General features: G+C 43.4%; 1 protein-coding gene across 12 annotated transcripts in view; it reads left to right on the top strand.

Moving 5' to 3' along the window:
* PDSS1 (decaprenyl diphosphate synthase subunit 1) overlaps positions 1 to 19864 on the top strand; it is a 59039-nt gene that overhangs the window by 18739 nt on the left and 20436 nt on the right. For 6 of the 12 annotated variants that reach the window (XR_003435969.1, XR_003435970.1, XR_003435971.1 and 3 more), the window contains 4 exons: positions 2526 to 2637; positions 2732 to 2841; positions 19206 to 19286; positions 19387 to 19500. Coding sequence is in view for 6 of the 12 variants with exons in the window: in XM_027121696.1 (XP_026977497.1) it covers positions 2526 to 2637; positions 2732 to 2841; positions 19206 to 19286; positions 19387 to 19500 (417 nt within the window). In the remaining 6 variants the exon portion in view is untranslated. Of the gene's footprint in view, positions 1 to 2525; positions 2638 to 2731; positions 2846 to 15267; positions 15386 to 19205; positions 19287 to 19386; positions 19501 to 19864 lie in introns of those variants that run through there. The other 6 variants (XR_003435973.1, XR_003435972.1, XR_003435974.1 and 3 more) reach the window with 6 other exon arrangements.

Here is a 19864-nt window from a genome sequence, read left to right as displayed (position 1 = left end):
GGGTGGAGTTTCATTTTGGAGAGGCCCTGGGTAACTCTATGACATGTCCTGCAGTCTGCTGTGTCTGTTTTCAGAGCCTGTCCTTAAAGCTTTATACTTGAGCCCTTGGGCAAAGGGGGAGGATTAAGTGAACAAGTTAAGATTTTTCTCCTGACTGGTCCCCTCTTGTGACTGCCTCTGCTGTTGGGGTCCCCCATCCTTTTTTTATTATTATTAATTAATTCATTAATTTGTTTATTTATTTATGGCTGCGTTGGGTCTTTGTTGCTGCGCGCGGGCTTTCTCTAGTTGCGGTGAGCGGGGGCTACTCTTCAACGCGGTGCTTGGGCTTCTCATTGCGGTGGCTTGTTGTGGAGCACGGGCTCTAGGCGCGCAGGCTTCAGTAGTTGTGGCTTGCGGGCTCTAGAGCACAGGCTCAGTAGTTGTGGCACATGGGCTTAGTTGCTCCACGGCATGTGAGATCTTCCCGGACCAGGGCTCGAACCCGTGTCCCCTGAATTGGCAGGCAGATTCTTAACCACTGCGCCACCAGAAAAGTCCCGGGGGCCTCCTTTGGAAGACTGTGTTTACACTGTCACCTGCCTCTTTCAGCTGCAAGGCTGGTCTGCCCTGCATGGGGCCACCTGCTAGTCTCCCCTTTTTTGCCCGTCAAACAAAACTGCTGTGTTACCAATAAAAATCCATTCGTACAGCACCTCCTCCATGAACCCTCATTCCCCTGTCTGGGTCCCTATCCCTTCTTTCCCTTAACCCCTCACCCCAGCCATCCCCAATGTGGCAGCTTTAGTTCCAAATGCTGGAAGCTTTTGGCCTCTGGGATCCCCAGGGCCAGGAGAGGAAAGAGGCAAAAGTCTAGGGATCCTGAGCCCTCAGCTGCTAATGATGTAGGGTGGATGATGGATGTGTGTGTACCTATAAATCATAATGCGTACAATAACTTTATATTTTTTATTTTATTTATTTTTGGCTGCATTGGGTCTTCGTTGCTGCGTGTGGGCTTTCTCTAGTTGCGGCAAGTGGGGGCTACTCTTCGTTGCGGTGGGCAGGCTTCTCATTGCAGTGGCTTCTCTTGTCACAGAGCATGGGCTCTAGATGTGCGGGCTTCAGTAGTTGGGGCACATGGGCTCAGTAGTTGTGGCTCGTGGGCTCTAGAGCACAGGCTCAGTAGTTGTGGCGCACAGGCTCAGTAGTTGTGACGCACAGGCTTAGTTGCTCCGTGGCACGTGGGATCTTCCCGGAACAGGGATTGAACCCGTGTCCCCTGCATTGACAGGCAGATTCTCAACCACTGCGCCACCAGGAAAGTCCTACAATGACATTATAAATGTATATTTACATTTACATCAAGATACCTTATACCGTATATGTTATATAAAATGACTAGTTGGTAAACATACTGAACATCACTAATTTTAGATACTAGAGAACTAACAGACAATAAAAACTTGGGACTTCCCCGGCGGTCCAGCAGTTAAGACTCCACGCTTCCACTGCAGGGGGCACGGGTTCAGTCCCTAGTTGGGGAACTAAGATCCCACATGCCACACGGTGCAGCCAAAAACAAAAACAACAACAACAAATAAAAAAACTTAAAATGTGGTTATGTTGCAAATTCTGTGGATTCAAATTCCACAAACTCTATCATTTATAACTACTCTATAACACCTATCCATATCTTTAAGTATGCAAATTAGTGTATTTGAGTACAGCATGTAATTCGGTCATGAATAACTTATAATTAGTTGCAAATACAATGCAGACGTTTGTTCACAATCTAAAGAAGATTGGGAAAATATTGATTGGTGTTCAGTGAAAAAAATATTTTGTCCTGGAATGAGGGGCAGTGTAATAGCGTTCTAAGAGCATTGAACTTGGAGCCAAGATTCCTTGGTTTAGTTTTCATTGAGAAAAGCATGGGTTGGGCCGTGCACTGGTGTGTACTAAGTACTAGCTGGATAATTCCCGCTACATGCTCTTAGGAGTTGGGTAAATAGGAAAAATGTGGGAAGACAGCAATATCCAAGGGGTGCTGTGCTCACAGAAGATCAGAGTGAGGGATCTGAGTGAACTTCCTGCAGGTGCCGCCTGAGCTAATTCTGCACATGAGTCTGCCAGGTGATGAAGGGGAAGGACTCTTTTGAGCAGAAGAAACAGTAAGTGCAAAGGCACAGCCACATAGTTTGATGGGAGAGCGAATGGTCCAGCATAACTAAATGAAGGCAGTGACATTTTGCTGGGGCTAGGGATGAAGCCAGAGGGTCAGGTACTTCCGTCTCTAGGCATTCATTTCTTCAGCTCTGAACTGGAGAGGCAGACTGGGTCATCTCTGAGAGCCCATCCAGTTCAAACAGCATCCCAAATCTGTAGCTGATTATAACGTAATCCTGCTGAGGAAGAGGAAGGGGAAAAATATATCCAGGATGACCCCCTCCCTACCTCCCATCCTGTTTCTCTTCTGAGAAGTTAACTTCATTGTTGGCTCCGATGCTCAGATATTTTTCTCTGAAAGTTTTCTTCTCTTCTAGGCTGTCCTTGCTGGCGATTTAATTCTTTCTGCAGCATCGATAGCTCTGGCACGAATTGGAAATACAACTGTTGTATCTATTTTAACCCAAGTGATTGAAGATTTGGTGCGTGGTAGGTTAATTCTGACTTTTCTTCTTTTTTATTCAATCTTATTTTTTTGCCAAGCAAAAAAAACCCCTCACATGACCACTTTCCTTTTTTATAGGTGAATTTCTTCAGCTCGGGTCAAAAGAAAATGAAAATGAAAGATTTGCACACTACCTTGAAAAGACGTTCAAGAAGACTGCAAGTCTGATAGCCAACAGTTGTAAAGCAGTATGTACGTTCTGTTTCTTTTCAAGTTAAAAACAAACAAACAAACCTCCTAGTTCTTTCTTGGGAGTTAATTCTCCTAGAAAAAATTTCACTGGAGAACCTTAAAATAGTAACCGAAATCCCAAGAGGTCATTGAGAAAAGAATTGCATCCCCAGACAGTGGAGAACTTCTGCTGAGGATTCCTTTTTTGCTGTCTTCTTTTGCTATGCAAACATCAACTTTTCATCTTTCCTCCCAAGAATTGAATCAAAATAAGCTTTATAATATAGTCCCCAATCTAATTTCCAAATGGTATAACATTTTTTAAAATTAATTTATTATTTTTGGCTGTGTTGGGTCTTTGTTGCTGCATGTGGGCTTTCTCTAGTTGCGGTGAGCAGGGGTGGTGTACAGGCTTCTCATTGTGGCGGCTTCTCTTGTTGCGGAGCAAGGGCTCTAGGCATGCCGGCTTCAGTAGTTGTGGCACGTGGGCTCAGTAGTTGTGGCTCGTAGGCTCTAGAGTGCAGGCTCAGTAGTTGTGGCGCATGGGCTTAGCTGCCCTGCGGCATGTGGGATCTTCTGAGACCAGGGATCAAACCCGTGTCCCCTGCGTTGGCAGGCAGATTCTTAACCACTGTGCCACCAGAGAAGTCCCTAAATGGTATAACGTTTTGAACAACTTATCGTAACTAGTTTCTCTTGTGATTATCACTGTTTCTTACGTTTTACATATAAAAAGTAATGAAGTACTGTGTTCTTAAGTATAATATTGACCTGGGAGAAAATATATAACTATCAGATTGTATTAGTGTTCTATATACTTTTTTTATGAGTAGTAGATCCTCCCAGTTATATGAAATATAGACAAGCCATTTTCCTTCCGAGTATAAATTGAGTGTGAACCATAACTTTTTTTACCCCTTGCTTTCTCTTTGGCCTTCCCTCTACTCTTCGCATAGTTTTTCTTTTTAAAAATCAGTTAGTATTATCCTTAATCTGTAGACTAAACTGTGGTATTCACTGCTAGCCCATGAATGAGAGACAATTCTCTCCATAGAATTGTTCATCTGATTGTCTCTCAGCCTAGCAGATATAAATGAGATGAAAACTGGGCAAGTAAGAGTCCCTTGTAATTAAAGCAACAAGAAAGGAAGACTTCTAAGGGCCAAATGTCAGTTGCTGTCATGATACATAATTATGTTAGGTAATAATTATACCATAATTACAGTTAAAGAGAGCTTTTTCTCAGGCCTCTCAGGTGAAAAAGTCCTTTGCCAATAGTGCCTCTATTTGGAAAAGTGTCAAGAAATGTGTAACTGTAAGCCAGAAAAGAATGAGAGCAACATTTCTTCCTAAAAAGACCTAAGTGAAACCCTAAGGAATGTGAATTATGTAGAACATGCTGGCCACAATCTCAGCCATTTTTGTCTTTTTATTGAAAGAGCATTTCCTTTTTTTATTATTATTATTTCCAAGAAATTGCGAGTGTAGCTTTCTAAAAAAAGAGAGACAGACAACAATATGATAGACACTAGAAAGCTAAATAAAAGAATAACTGATTTAAAATGGGGGCCACAAAGCTGTGACCTTAATCCTTCATTGGATTTTGATGCCAAAATCTCCATGAAGATGGAGACCCATCCTCATAAGGCACATTACTGTGTTAGGGGAAGCTCAGTAACAACTTCACAGGCCTGAGACTGCAGTTAGAAGCACTAGCAGGTAGTGGGGCTGTTGGAACTGGAAAACCTGAGGGTCATTGTCCACACAGGCCCAGGGCAGCAGCGTGACACGGGAGCCAGAATATGAACTAGTGCACTCAGTGATCGAGTCCTGCAAGGGCCCGCAGAAGTGGAGCCACGTCATCAAGGAAAGAGTTAATTCACTCTCCTCTGCTTAGGAAGCCAAGACAGGATAGCACGTGTATTCGCTTATAAAGAGGACCTCATCCTTCACAGATCAGCAAGTTAAAAGTGGACTTGCATATTAATATGGCCCGAACCTCGTTAAAAATGAAATGTTTTATACTGTCCACTAGGAGGCATGCTGGCATCACCCCAGAACTACCCACTTTTCATGCGATTTATTCCTAAGCTCCAGAGCTGTTGCAATAATAAAGCAGAATCTCAGTGTGAGCTCTCTGAATAAAAGTTTCTATATTTAAGTGCCTATGGGTAGAGATGTTCCAGAGGTGTTATATATTCAGAATTGCTATGTTTGTGCAATCTTGCTACTTAAAACGCAAAGACGTGAGCTCTGAAAGAACGCATGCAAAGCAAATTAGAGATGCCAAAAGGAAGGAGTAAGGAGAATTTAAACATCAGAATCATTATAGCAGAACTAATGGAATTCCAAGATGTTAGGGGAATTTGAAGGAAACTTAATAGCTTATATTTCATTGTCCTAAGAGCTATTTAATGGAAAATAGTATGAAGATTAAGAGAGGGCTGTTTAGGATTGCTTTGGGACACTGATTGATGTTAAAAATAGAAGTAATCTTGAAAGATGATTGGCTCCTTGTTTCTACACATAGTCATGCAAAATACGTTGTGTAGCTTACCAATGAACACTATGCCTCGTTCCCCAGAAAATCTGATGGGAATGAGACCAGAGGGGTGGCCCATCCGGTGTTACTCAGTCAGACAGCAGCTGAGCTGGGATTTGAACCCAGAACTGGGTATGATAATCCTGCAGATTCATGTATTTTTCTCATTTCTTCCTGAATTTCTTTTCTCTCGAGTGCTGCATGTGGCCTGGAATCAGTTGACTGTCTTCCTGTTACCTCATTTTCAAAGCTACAGAGGGCCACCACAGAATTTCAGTTTGTGGGTCATATCTGCTGAACACCTATTTTTGGTTATGATATTCTTATCTAATCTACAAATAGACCTTATTCAAATTTTAACAGTTGTTGTAATATTGTTATATCAGTAACAAATGGGAAAAATTTTTTTCTGGCCCAGGATCTCATGTGGCATTTAGTTGTCAAGAATCTTTTTTTTTCTTTTTTCCTTTTTTTTTTTTTTGTTTTTGTTTTTTGCGGTACGTGGGCCTCTCACTGCTGTGGCCTTTCCCGCCGTGGAGCACAGGCTCCGGACACGCAGGCCCAGCGGCCATGGCCCACGGGCCCAGCCGCTCCGCGGCACGTGGGATCCTCCCAGACCGGGGCACGAACCTGTGTCCTCTGCATCGGCAGGCAGACTCTCAGCCACTGCGCCACCAGGGAAGCCCTTCTTTTTTTTTTTAATTGAATTATAGTTCATTTGTAGTATAGTTGTGTTAGTTTCAGGTGTACAGCAAAGTGATTCAGTAATATCTGTATCAGATTATTTCCACCATAGGTTATTATAAGATATTGCATATAATTCCCTGTGCTGTACAGTAAATCCTGTTGCTCATCTGTTTTACTTATAGTAGTTTGTATTTGTTAATCCCATACTCCTAATTTATCCCTGCACCCTGTGGTAAACACAAGTTTGTTTTCTATATCTGTGAGTCTGTTTCTGTTTTGTATATAGATTGATTTGTATTGATTTTTAGGTTTCACATATAAGCGATATCATATATTTGTCTTTCTCTGACTTACTTCACTTAGTATAATATTCTCTAGGTCCATGCAAATGGCAATATTTCATTCTTTTTTGTGGCTGAGTAATATTCCACTGTATATATATACACCACATTTTCTTAAACTGATCGTCTCTTGATGGGCACTTGGGTTGCTTCCATGCCTTGGCTATTGTAATAGTGCTGCTATGAACATTGGCGTACATGTATCTTTTTGAAATAGAGTTTTCATCTTTTCTGGATATACGCCCAGAGTGGGATTGCTGGATCATATGGTAGCTCTATTTTAGTTTTTTAAGGAACCTCCGTACTGTTTCCATAGTGGCCTCACCAGTTAACATTCCCACCAACAGTTCCCTTTTCTCCACACCCTCTCCAGCATTTATTTGTAGATTTTCTGATGATGCCCATTCTAACTGGTGTGAGGTGATACCTCATTGTGGTTTTGATTTGCATTTCTCTAATTAGTGATGTTGAGCATCTTTTCATGTGCCTGTTGGTGATCTCTGTGTCTTCTTTGGAGAAATGTCTATTTAGGTCTTCTGCTCATTTTTTGATTGGGTTGTTTGCTTTTTTGATACTGAGTTGTATGAGCTCTTTGTATATTTTGGATATTGACCCCTTAATGGTCACATCATTTGCAAATATTTTCTTCCAGTCCATAGTTGTCTTTTCTTTTTGTTGATGATTTCCCTTACAGTACTGTGCAAAAACTTTTAAGTTTGATTAAGTCTCATTTGTTTACTTTTGCTTTTATTTCTTTTGCTTTGGGAGACTCATCTAAGAAAATATTGCTGTGATTTATGTCTAAGAATTTTTTGCCTATGTTCTAGGAGTTTTATGGTGTCATGTCTTATATTTAGGTCTTTAAACTATTTTGAGTTTATGTTTGTATATGGTGTGAGGGAGTGTTCTAATTTCCTTGATATACATGTAGCTGTCCAGCTTTCTCATCACCATTTGTTGAAGAGACTACCTTTTCTCCGTTGTATATTCTTGCTTCCTTTGTTGTAGATCAACTGACCATAGGTGTGTGCGTTTACTTCTGGCTTCTCTATCCTGTTCCGTTGATCTATCTGTTTTTGTGCCAATACCATGTTGTTTTGCTACTGTAGCTTTGTAGTAGTATTGTCTGAAGTCTGGAAGGGTTATGCCTCCAGCTTTGTTCTTTTTCCTCAGGATTGCTTTGGCAGTTCTGGGTCTTTTGTGGTTCCATGTAAATCTTAGGATTAGTTGTTCCAGTTCTGTGAAAAATGTCATGGGTATTTTGATAGGGATTGTATTACATTTGTAGATTGCTTTGGATAGCGTGGCCATTTTAACAATATTAATTCTTTCAATTCGAGACTGGGATATGTTTCCATTTCTTTGAATCATCTTCTGTTTCCTTTATCAATGTTATATAGTTTTCAGTGTATTGATTTTTCACCTCCTTGGTTAAGTTTATTCCTAAGTTGGTTTGGGTGTTTTTTTCTTTTTGATGTGATTTTAAATGAGTTTTTGTTTTGTTTTGTTCTGTTTTGTTTTTACTTTTTCTGATATTTCATTGTTAGTGTAAAGAAATGCAACAGATGTCTTTTTATTAATCTTGTATCCTGCTACTATGCTGAATTCATTTATTAGTTCTAATAGTTTTTATGTAGAGTCTTTAGCATTCTCTATATAGAGTATCATGTCATCTGCAAATAGAGACAGTTTTACCTCTTCTCTTCCAAATTGGATACCTTTTATTATATTTTTTCTTGCCTGATTGCTGTGGCTAGGACTTCCAATACTATGTTGAAAAGAAGTGGTGAGACTGGGCATCCCTGTCAAGTTCCTGAATTTAGTGGGAAGGCTTGCAGCTTTTCACCATTGAGCGTTATGTTGGCTGTGGGTTTGATATAAATGGCTTTCATTATGTTTAGATATGTTCCCTCTGTATCCAGTTGGTGAGAGTTTTTATCATGAATGGATGTTGAATTTTATCAAATGCTTTTTCTGCATTTATTGAGGTGATCATGTGGTTTTTGTCTTTTCTTTTGTTAATGTGATGTATCATATCGATTAATTTGCATATGTTGAACCATCTTTGCAACCCTGGAATGAATCCAACTTGATTGTGGTATATAATCTTTTTTATGTATTATTGGATTTGGTTTGTAACATTTGTTGAGGATTTTTGCATCTATATTCATCAAAGATATTGGTCTGGGGCTTCCCTGGTGGCTCAGTGGTTGAGAGTCCGCCTGCTGATGCAGGGGACACAGGTTTGTGCCCCAGTCTGGGAAGATCCCACATGCTGCAGAGCGGCTAGGCCCGTGAGTCATGGCCGCTGAGCCTGCGCGTCTGGAGCCTGTGCTCAGCAATGGGAGAGGCCACAACAGTGAGAGGCCCACGTACCCACCCCCCGCAAAAAAAAAAAAAAGATATTGGTCTGTAATTTTCTTTTTTTATTATGTCTTTGTCTGGTTTTGGTGTAAGGGTGATGGTGGTTTCATAGAATGACTTTGGGAGTGTTCCCTTCTCTTTAGTCTTTTGGAATAGTTTGAGAAGGATAGGTGTTAAGTTCTTCTTTGTATGTTTGGTTGAATTCCTCAGTGAAGCAATCCAGTCCTTGACTTTTGTTTGCAGGGAGTTTTTTTTTTTTTTTTTTTTTTTACTACAGATTCTATTTCACTTCTAGTGATTGGACTGTTCAAATTATCTGTTTCGTCTTAACTTAGTTTTGGCAGGCTGTATGCTTCTAGAAACTTGTCCATTTCTTCTGGGTTGTCCAATTTGTTGGCATAACTGTTCATAGTATTTTCTTATGATTTTTAGTATTTTTGTGATATCGGTTATAACTTCTCTTCTTTCATTTCTTATTTTGTTTATTTGGGTCCTCTCTTTTCTTCTTGGTGATTCCTGGCTAGAGGCTTGTTGATATTGTTTATCTTTTCAAAAAACCAGCTCATGGTTTTATTGATTTTTTAAAAAAATAAAATTATTTATTTATTTATTTTTGGCTGCATTGGGTCTTCGTTGCTCTGTGGGCTTTCTCTAGTTGTGGTGAGCAGGAGCCACTCTTCGTTGCAGTGCATGGACTTTTCATTATGGTGGCTTCACTGTTGCGGAGCTCGGACTCTAGGCTCGCGGGCTTCAATAGTTGTGGCACGCAGGCTCAGGAGTTGTGGCTCGCGGGCTCTAGAGCACAGGCTCAGTAGTTCTGGAGCACAGGCTTAGTTGCTTCATAGCATGTGGGATCTTCCCAGACCGGGGCTCGAACCCATGTCCCCTGCATTGGTAGGTGGATTCTTTTTTTTCTTTTTTCTTTTTTTTTTTTTGCGGTACGCGGGCCTCTCACTGTTGTGGCCTCTCCAGTTGTGGAGCACAGGCCCCGGACGCGCAGGCTCAGCGGCCATGGCTCATGGGCCTAGCCGCTCCGCAGCATGTGGGATCTTCCCAGACCAGGGCACGAACCCGTGTCCCCTGCATCGGCAGGCGGGCTCTCAACCACTGCGCCACCAGGGAAGCCCAGTAGGTGGATTCTTAACCACTGTGCCACCAGGGAAGTTCCTATTGATATTTTAATCTCTATTTTATTTTTTTCTTCTCTGATCTTTATATTTCTTTCCTTCTGCTGACTTTGGGTTTTGTTTGTTCTTTTTCTAATTATTTTAGGTGGTAGTTTAGTTTGAGATTTTTCTTATTTCTTGAGGAAGGCCTGTATCACTATGAACTTCCCTCTAAGAACTGCTTTTGTTGCATCCTGTAGATTTTTGTAAGGTTGTCTTTTCATTTTTGTTTGTCTTGAGGTATTTTCCGATTTCCTCTTTGATTTCATCATTGGCCCATTGGTTTTTCAGTAGCATGTTGTTTAGTCTCCATGTGTTCATTTTATTCCCCCTTTTTCTTTCTGTGGTTGATTTCTAGTTTCATAATGTTGTGGCCAGAAAAGATGCTTGAAATAATTTCTGTCCTCTTAAGTTTGTTGAGGCTTATCTTGTGTCCTGGTATGTGGTCTGTTCCTAGAGAATGTTCCATGCATGCTTGAGAAGAATGTGTATTCTGGGTTTTTTTAGATGCAGTGTCCTGTAGATATCAATTAAGTTCAACTGGTCTGTTGTGTGATTTAGGACCTCTGTTGCCTCATTGATTTTCTGTCTGGAAGATCTGTCCATTGATGTCATTGGGGTGTTAAAGTCTCCTACTATTATTGTATTCCTGTCAGTTTCTCCCTTTATGTCTGTTAGTATTTGTTTTATGTATTTAGGTGTTCTTATATAGGGTGGATATATGTTAGCAACTGTAATATCCTCTTGTATTGATCCCTTTATTGTTGGATAATGTCCTTCTTTGTCTTTCTTTATGCACTTTGTTTTAAAGCCTGTTTTAATTTGAATATTGCTATGCCTTCTTTCTTGTCCTTCCCATTTGTATGAAATGTCTTTTTTCATCCCCTCATTTTGAATCTGTGTCTTTCGCTCTGAAGTGGGTCCCTTGTAGGCAGTATATTGTAGGTTTTTGGGGTTTTTTTGTTTTTATCCGTTCTGCCATTCTGTGTCTTGATTGGAGCATTTAGTCCATTTGACATTTAAAGTAATTATTGACAAGTATGTATTTAGTACCATTTTAAACCTTGTTTTCCAGTTGATTTTGTAGTTCTTTTTTTTTTTTTTTTTTTTTTGCGGTATGGGGGCCTCTCACTGCTGTGGCCTCTCCCATTGCGGAGCACAGGCTCCGGACGCGCAGGCTCAGCGGCCATGGCTCATGGGCCCAGCCGCTCCGCGGCATGTGGGATCTTCCCAGACCGGGGCACGAACCCATGTCCCCTGCATCGGCAGGCGGACTCTCAACCACTGCGCCACCAGGAAAGCCCGATTTTGTAGTTCTTGTTTGATAACTTCTTCTTTTTGTTTTTCCTTTTGTGGTTTCATGGTTTTCTTTTGTATTATGCTTGAGTTCCTTTCTTTTTTGGTTTTTGTGAATCTGTTGTATGTTTTTGATTTGTGGTTACCCTGGTGTTCAAGTATGTAGACTCATAACAGTATCTACTTACTTTAGACTGATAGGTTCAAATACATTCTGAAAGAGCTATATTTTTTCGCTCCTGTCTCCCACATTTTGTGATTTTGATGTCCTATTTTACATGTTCATCGTTTTGCTGTTAATTGTAGTTATAATCACTTTTACAGAATTTTTTGATTGTTTTTTAATCTGTGTGCTGTCTTATTTAAGTGATCTTCAGTCCTTTTATATATTTGCCTTTCCTATTGTGTTTTTCTCTTTCCTATAGATTCTTGCTTCTTTTCTATTTAGAGAAAGCCTTTTAATATTTCTTTTAGGGTAGGTTTAGTATTGATGAGCTCTTTTAGTTTTTGCTTGTCTGAAAAATTCATTCTCTCTCCTTCTATTCTAAATGATAATCTTGCTGATTAAAGTACCCTAGATTGTGGGTTTTCCCTCTCAGGACTTTGAATATATCATGTCACTCCCTTCTGGCCTGCAGAGATTCTGCAGAGAAATCAGCTGATAGCCTTATATGGGGGTTCCCTTGTAACTGACTCTGTTTTTCTCTTGCTGCCTTCAGAATTCTCTCTTTAGCTTTAACTTTTGCCATTTTAATTGTGATATGTTTTGTTGTAGGTCTGTTTGGGTTCATCTTGTTTGGGATTATTTGTGTTTCCTGTACATGGCTATCTATTTCCTTCTTTAGGTTTGGGAAGTTTTCAGCCATAATTTTTTGAAATGCATTTTTGGTCCCCTTCTCTCTCTCTTCTCCTTCAGGAACCCCTATTATGCATAGGTTGGCACACTTTATATTATCCCATAGATATTGTATGTTGCTTTCATTTTTTTTCATTTGTCTTTCTGTGTGCTGTTCTGATTGGGTGATATCCATTATTCTGTCTTCCAGATCACATATTTGTTCTGTGTCATTTAGTCTGCTTCTAGATTGTTTTTTATCTTGATAAATGATGTGTCTAATTTTGATTGGTCCCTCTTTACAGTTTCTAGTTCCTTGTTACGGTGATCTGCATTTCTTTCAATAGTTTTTCTTAACTCCTTTAGCATTCTTATTACCTCCTTTTTGAACTCAGGGTCTAGTAGACTGGTGAGCTCTGTTTTATTGGTTGTTTTTTCAGGGTATTTCTCTTGTTCTTTTGGGAGTAATTCCTCTGCTTTTTCAATTTCACTTAACTTTCTCTGTTTCTACGAATTTAGGAGAATCAGTTGTCTACTGTGGTCTTCAAGGGGTGCTTTTATGTAGACTGTGAGTCCAGTATTTTTGGTGTGAGGCCTGTGTTTGGTGTGGATGCCAGCTGTGTCTTTCCTCAGAGTGTGCTGGCTATTATCCCCTTGATAAGGGGTGTGATTGGTGTTGTGGTGACCAGAGCCTGCACTGGAAGTTGGGCAGGACCTCCTCTTTGCTCTGTGGCTGTCACAGCCCTGTCAGGGGCAAGGTCTGCTCCCCAGGTGTTGGAGTAGGTGCCCTAAGGGTTGGGTTCAGTAAGGCTCTGTTGCCCTTGAGAGTGTGCTCTGTTCCAAAGGAGGTGAGTGCTGAAGCAGGTGAGGCCCATGTGGCCACCATGAAACTATGCGCCACCAGTGCAGGCATCTGCACCTCTGCCCAGAAGCAGCCCAAGGTCATGTCCCTTTCTCTGTTGTGTTTTTCCCAGACCTAGTGCTAGGCTGTGGTGTGGAGTGGGCTGGTGCTAAGGGCTGGGGCATTGTGGCTGCAGGTGGCTGTGCTGCTGCCTGGGACTTGATCTGCCTCTCCCAGGACCTGTTGGCCCCAGAACCAGCTCCAAGCTGCGGTGTGGGGCGGGCAAACCAGAGCATAGCTGCTGGGGAATGAATTGCTGCATACTCCTCCCCAGGGGCTGTCCGCCCAAGACGAGCATTTCTGTGGCATCACCCGGTGTGTGCACTAAGTCTGCATACCAAGTCCACCACTGACGGACCCAGCCCCGCTATGTGCACGCAGACAGTGGGCTCTGAGGTTCGGCCTGGACCATGCACCAGGCCCTCCCGGCTGTCTCCATGCAACTAGACCAGGTCCTCTCCAGGACCCGTCCACTCCGTCCTTCTGAGATTCAGTGCCTAGCTGCTGTTTATACTAGTAGCCCCGTCTGGCGTGCGTTTTGGACTGGGAAGTGCGATGAGGTGGCAGGTGTCAGTGCCCGTTTTGGCTGTGACTGCTGGTAAGCCCGCACACATGCACTCCTCACGAGCAGAGTCCAGCCCCTCCAGCCCCTCTGTCTGTCCCAGTGGACCTCCCAGCAGACGGGGGGCTCCCCAGGGTGAGGGCCTGCCTTTGTGGACCTCTCCTCCTTCACCATCCCTCCCAGGGGCACCAGTTTCATCCTGATGCCTTTTTTTTTTCGGCCTATGCAGTTACATAGAGATCTTTTTTTGTAGCTTTAGTTGTATATGAAATCTTCTGCCAGTTTGCAGTTGGTTTCCTGTGAGCATTGTTCCACATGTCAGTGTATTTTTATGTGTTTGTGGGGGGAGGTGAGCGCCACGTCTTCCTGCTCCGCCATCTTGCTCCCCTCTCTGTCCTGAATCTTCAGTCTCTTCTAACCTGGAACAGTTCCTCAGTCTTTCTTTGCCCTTGTATAACCTTGATATCTTGAAGAGTCCAGGCCGGTTATGTTGTTGAGCCCCTCAGGTTGGTTTGGCTGGTGTTTCTCAAGGTGAGGCCCAAGCTTGTGAATTTGGGGCAGGTACAACAGAAGCAGTGCTGCCCCTTCAGGCCACCACATGGGGAGGCCGGGTGCACCATGGCCCTTTGTCCTGTGACCGGTCCGTTCATTTTGATCACTTGATTAACGTCATGTCTACCAGGTTCTTCCATTTAAGTTGACTGTTTTTCCCTATTTGGGGGAAGTATTTTGAGATTATGTAAATGGTTCTGTTTCATATCAAACTCTGACTCTGCTTTTAACGTCTATTTGTGATTCTTTCCTGAGACAGTTGCCAAATGACGGTTTCATTCCATCATTCCTCCTGCACGTCAMTTCTGCRGTAGACTTGGTATTTTATTCTAAGGAAGAGCTCATTCCATCATTCCTCCTGCACGTCACTTCTGCGGTAGACTTGGTATTTTATTCTAAGGAAGAGCTCATCTGTATGGACTCTTGGGTTCTATTTTAGTCTATGGATTGTAACCATTACTGTTATTTTAATGCTCAGTTGTCCCATATTTGGCCAATGGGAAAGGCCCTTTAACCTGACTCCTGTGTCCTATTAATCTGTCCCTGTCATTCTTTCAGTACTTCCTTAATTTCTGGCAGGAGATGTTCCAAGCTTGTCTTGTCCTCCCCAGCGCTGGGATCCATCATTTCTCCAAGGGGTGCTGGTTCCTTTTGGTGGAGAATGGTATTTAGAAATCAAGACCTGGACACTGGGTATCGTTGCTCCTAGGCTCTCCCAGTGGACAGAGCTAGGGAATTTGTGTGTGTATAATCTCTGTATGTGGATATGTGTATAGCTATGTCTTTCTCTATCCATCTGTGTTTATTCAAACCCCTGAGGTATCATATTTTTATCATACTATAGGTTTCATGATTTATACCAACATTCTGCCTTTCCATACTTGTAACTTCCTTCCCCAAAAGTAAGAAACGTGGACCCCATTCTCTGCAACATATTTATTTGCTCAATCCTAGAATATACCATACGGGGTTAAAAGTTGATGGCTCATATCTCTCTGAAAAAACCTAGTAGTTCAGTATTTATAGTTCCTTTTGTCTTTAGCTTGAGGATAACATTGTCACAGTTCCGTGTTCAAAATTTACCTTTCTCCCTGTCTCGCTGCAGTGGTTTTATTATTTGAAATATGGTTCGGTTCCTTTTTATTCCATTTTAGGGATTCCCTTCCATTCTGACTGATTTTGTGCTTTGGTTTCGAGGTGATTGTTGTTTCTAGCGTGTGAAGCATTAACGTGGCTCCGGAAGTCAAGTGTACAAGAGGTGACTGCCCGCTCATCCCTTTCACCCTGGCCGTACCCGATCCTTTCCACCCACCCTGTAAGTCACCAGTCTCCTTAGTGTCTGCTTCCTCCTTCCTGTGTTTCTTTTTACACAAATGAGCACATACATGCATGTTATTTCCCCTTCTTTCTTACAACAAAAATCAGTATTATACTCTACTGCTTTCTGTGTTGCTTTTGCATTTGCTTTCTGCAGTTAACAGTATACAGTGGATGTCAGTCCATGCCGATTTGTAGACTCTTCCTCTTTTTAAACAGCTGCATCGTATCCCACCGTGTGGATATGGCATGGTTTACTCAGCATTCCTATATACGGACATCCCGATTTCTGATGTAACTACAAATAACACTGCAGTGACTAAGCTTGTGCAGATGTATTTTTGTGTTGTTAGAGGTGTGCCTTTGGGCTCTGTTTTAAAGTAACGGTGTATGTGGTTTTGTTAGAATCTATCAAACGTCCCTCCATGAGGGCTGTGCGTATGCATTTCCACCAGCAGTTTAGGGGCGGGTCTTGCCTGTTTCCGTACAGCAACACTAACTGAATGTGGCCTCAGACTTTAATATTTGACCGTCTGATAGATGAGAAATGGTATTACAGTGGGGTTTTAATTTACATCTCTCCTGAGTGAAGTGGAACTCCTTTTAAGATCCGTAAGGGCCGTTTTTATGTCTTTAATTTTTGTGAATTGTCTACTCATGTCTTTTGCCCATTTTTCTAATGGGTGGTTGGTCTTTTTTCCCTCTCAGTTTTAAAGAGATCTTTATATATTAAGAATATTAGCCCATCATCTGTGATAACTATGTTGAAAATGTTTTCTCACAATATTTTCCATTGGTTTCTGACAACAACCTGTTTTGATATTTTTTATGTAATGGTGGAGCTCCAATAATCTCCATTATTTTTATTTATTATTGTTATTTTTTAAATAATTTATTTTGGCTGCGTTGGGTCTTCGTTGCTGTGCGTGGGCTTTTTCTAGTTGCAGCGAGCAGGGGCTACTCTTCGTTGTGGTGCGCAGGCTTCTCATTGCGGTGGCTTCTCTTGTTGTGGAGCACAGGCTCTAGGCGCGTGGGCTTCAGTAGTTGCGGCACATGGGCTCAGTAGCTGTGGCTCGTGGGCTCTAGAGCGCAGGCTCAGTAGTTGTGGTGCATGGGCTTAGTTGCTCTGCGGCATGTGGGATCTTCCTGGACCAGGGATCGAACCCACGTCCCCTGCATTGGTGGCAGATTCTTAACTACTGCGCCACCAGGGAAGTCCCTCCATTATTTTTAATAAATAATACCACAGTACGTATATTAACTCTTATGGTGGTGTAAACACACCCTTTAAAGATAGAGATGCTTGATAAATGTCAAGTGCTGTGCCCCTGCCAGTGTAAACAGGACTTTCTGACCTTTTTGAGGCAAGGTGTAGGAGAGTCTCCTGAAGGGTGTGGACCTTCCCCCCAAAGACACACGTGTGCACCATGTGGCCTGGCTGCGGGCCTGCTTCAGACAGAACAGTTAGCTGAGCTCTGCTTTCTTTTACCGAATCGCTCTTTGTTCTCCACCCTTCTCCAGAAAGATGTGAGGCATCTCTGTGATGCTAAGGACAAGAAGCATTCATTTCCAGCAGCATGCTTGTTTTCTGTTTTGGGGGTTGCATCGCTTCTGCCTTTCCTGGTTGGGTAGGACAGATCCAGACAGTCCGCACCTGGGTCGGGGGAGTAGGCCTCTGCAGGGATGAGGGGTGCTCTTTGCTCTGCACTGCTGGACATCGAGCAGAAATGTCCCTTCCCAGCCTGGGGGCCAGAAGCTGCCCGCTGAGGAGTAGCGGGCTTCTGTGTCTGCACCTGTGAGCCGCAGCGGGCAGCACAGGCAGACCTCAAGGCTTCATGCGTCCTGGGCCACGTGACTTGGCCTGTCTGGGCCTTGACTTTGAGGCCCATTGGAAGCTCAGTGTAGCCGAGTGATGAAGAAGAGTCTCTGGAGGAGACCTCCTGGGCTCAGTCCTGACTCCACCGTCTCCTTGTCCTGCAATGTCTGGTGCCCTCTGTGTCTCAGCAGCTGCCTCCTCAGTGAGTTAAAATGGGAGAAATCAGAATAGCGGCCAGCGCATAGAGCGTGCGCAGTGATTGTTAGCTTTTACTGTCATCAACCGCAGAAGAAATATTTATGGGATGTTGTGAAATTTAACTAAGATAATGTAAAGTGCTCATCATATATACGCCATAAATTTTAATTCTTTGAGTTTAGAAATAGAATGGAGTTTTTAAAAATCTTTGACTTCTCAGGAAGGAAGTTTGCATTTCTATGCTGCTTTGTGTTGAGGAAACAGCGTTACCCTGTCTACAGAATTGCTTTATGAGTTATTTCTGCCTGGAAGGGGGTGTCATTGTGTTCTGAGCTCAGCGTATCCCAGGCTGCCCAAGCCTTGCCATGCACTCATTCTCTCAGACAACTTGATGCATTTCTTCTTTCAAAATTTCTACACTGTCTCCTGGGTGGTCTCATAGATCCCTCCCTACAGCCTGTGGGTCAGTGCCTGCCGGTGGTAAGGACTTTGCTGGTGAAAGCAGTTGAGTTTATTATTCACTCAAGTAAGGGGCCGCCTGGCCTTTTATGATGTGCGCTTTTTTATCAAGGATGTGTGGCCAAACATTATACAGGCACAGGCTTCATCCAGTCATCAGAAACCTTCTCAGGGCCGAGCAGGTCCTGTGCTCTGGCTGCAGCAGAGGTGCCTGGACACTCTCCAGGCTCCTGTTTGCGCGTCCGGTGGAGCGGAGGAGGACTGTTCACAGTCACAGCAGGCATACGGAGTTAGAACTAGCTGCCCGGCACTGTGCTGAGCGTTTACAGGTAGCATCACGTGTATTCCTCACGGCAGCCCTCTGCAGTAGGCACTTAAGAGCCTCCGTTTTACAGATGAGAAAACTGAAGCGCAGAAAGACTCAGTGACACACAGAGGTCACGTGGTGCCTGTGGGCCAGGAGAGGCCGTCTGGCTCTCCGGGGGTCAGTACAGACCTTCCCTCTCCAGTAGGGGAGTGTCCCTCTCCTCCCCCACCCCCCATTCTGGTTTTTACCACATCTGTTCTCTGAAATGTGGCCGGGCCTGCTTTGCATGCTTAGCAGAGCAGCGGGAAACGCACTGAGTGGCCAGTGCCAGCTGGGTTTTTTGTAGTTTTACAGAAGACTTAGAAGTCCTATTTCTCCCCCACTGGAAAGGGTGAAAAAAGGTATACAGTTACATGACTTCTAATGAGAGAAATATGGAAACAATAGGAACAGGGGCATGAGACTTGAGGCTGTTACAGACACATCAAGAAATAATAGCATTTCAGAATTAAGTGAAATCACCAAGAAGTATTATAAGGACGGACTACAGATGGGGAAATGAGCATGGCAGCATCCTGTGCACAGTTAGATCAGGTTAGACATCTATCCCTAAAACAAGGGTAAGTCGGTAGAAAAATAAAAATAATGCCAACAGTTGGGCGAGGTTTGCTGAGTGCTGGAAGCCAGCATTTCAAATACTGGAGTCTCTTTCATTTGCATGTCAAAAAGGCTGACCAGCAGAACTGGTCTAGTTGTAACTCAGTTTTTTCTGAGCGGTGGGAAAGATGGCTTATCCTGTGAAAGAAGGGGGAAAAGGAGAGTTTTCTTAAAGTTTAAGAAAACAATCTGAGGCTGAAATCCTTTCATTACAAACGTTTGAAACACAGGTACTTTGTACGTGTTTGGTCTCCTGATAGCAGTCTCTCCTGACTGCACATAATCCAGCCTCACTGCCTCTTTTCTAAGAGGAAGGAGGCATGACTCCCCCTCCGGGGCTGCTGCCCTGCCAGCGGCCTATCTCAGGATCCTCTGTTTCAGGTCTCTGTCCTGGGATGCCCTGACCCAGTGGTACATGAAATTGCCTATCAATACGGAAAAAACGTGGGACTCGCTTTTCAGGTTGGTCCGCTGCTTTGTAAGAGTGTGGCCTGTTGGTCCAGCTGGCAGGGTGGCGGGGACACTGGTGTGGTGCTTGTGACAGCCCTTTCTCCCTTTCCAGCTAATAGATGACGTCCTGGACTTCACCTCGTGTTCTGACCGGATGGGCAAGCCGACCTCAGCCGACCTGAAGCTCGGGTTAGCCACCGGTCCCGTCTTATTTGCTTGTCAGCAGGTAGGTTTTTTTGGGCTGCATTGGGTTTTCGTTGCTGTGTGCGCAGGCTTTCTCTAGTTGCGGCGAGGGAGGGCTACTCTTTATTATGGTCCGGGGGCTTCTTATTGTGGTGACTTCTCTCGTTGCGGAGCATGGGCTCTAGGCGCGTGGGCTTCAGTAGTTGTGATACATGGGCTCAGTAGTTGTGGCTCACGGGCTTAGTTCTCCGCGGCATGTGAGATCTTCCTGGACCAGGGCTCGAACCTGTGTCCCCTATATTGGCAGGCAGATTCCTAACCACTGTGCCACCAGGGAAGTCCTAGCAGATAGGTTTTGTGAACTCCCTTGGACACATTGCTGAGAAGCCCTGCAGGACCAGGACCTT

Source organism: Aethalodelphis obliquidens, unplaced genomic scaffold (assembly GCF_003676395.1).
Source record: "Aethalodelphis obliquidens isolate GAN/ISIS:26980383/991018 unplaced genomic scaffold, ASM367639v1 scaffold23, whole genome shotgun sequence".
Lineage (NCBI taxonomy): Eukaryota > Metazoa > Chordata > Mammalia > Artiodactyla > Delphinidae > Aethalodelphis > Aethalodelphis obliquidens.
The sequence above is the reverse complement of the archived record's forward strand: the minus strand, read 5'-3'. Positions and strand labels throughout refer to the sequence as shown.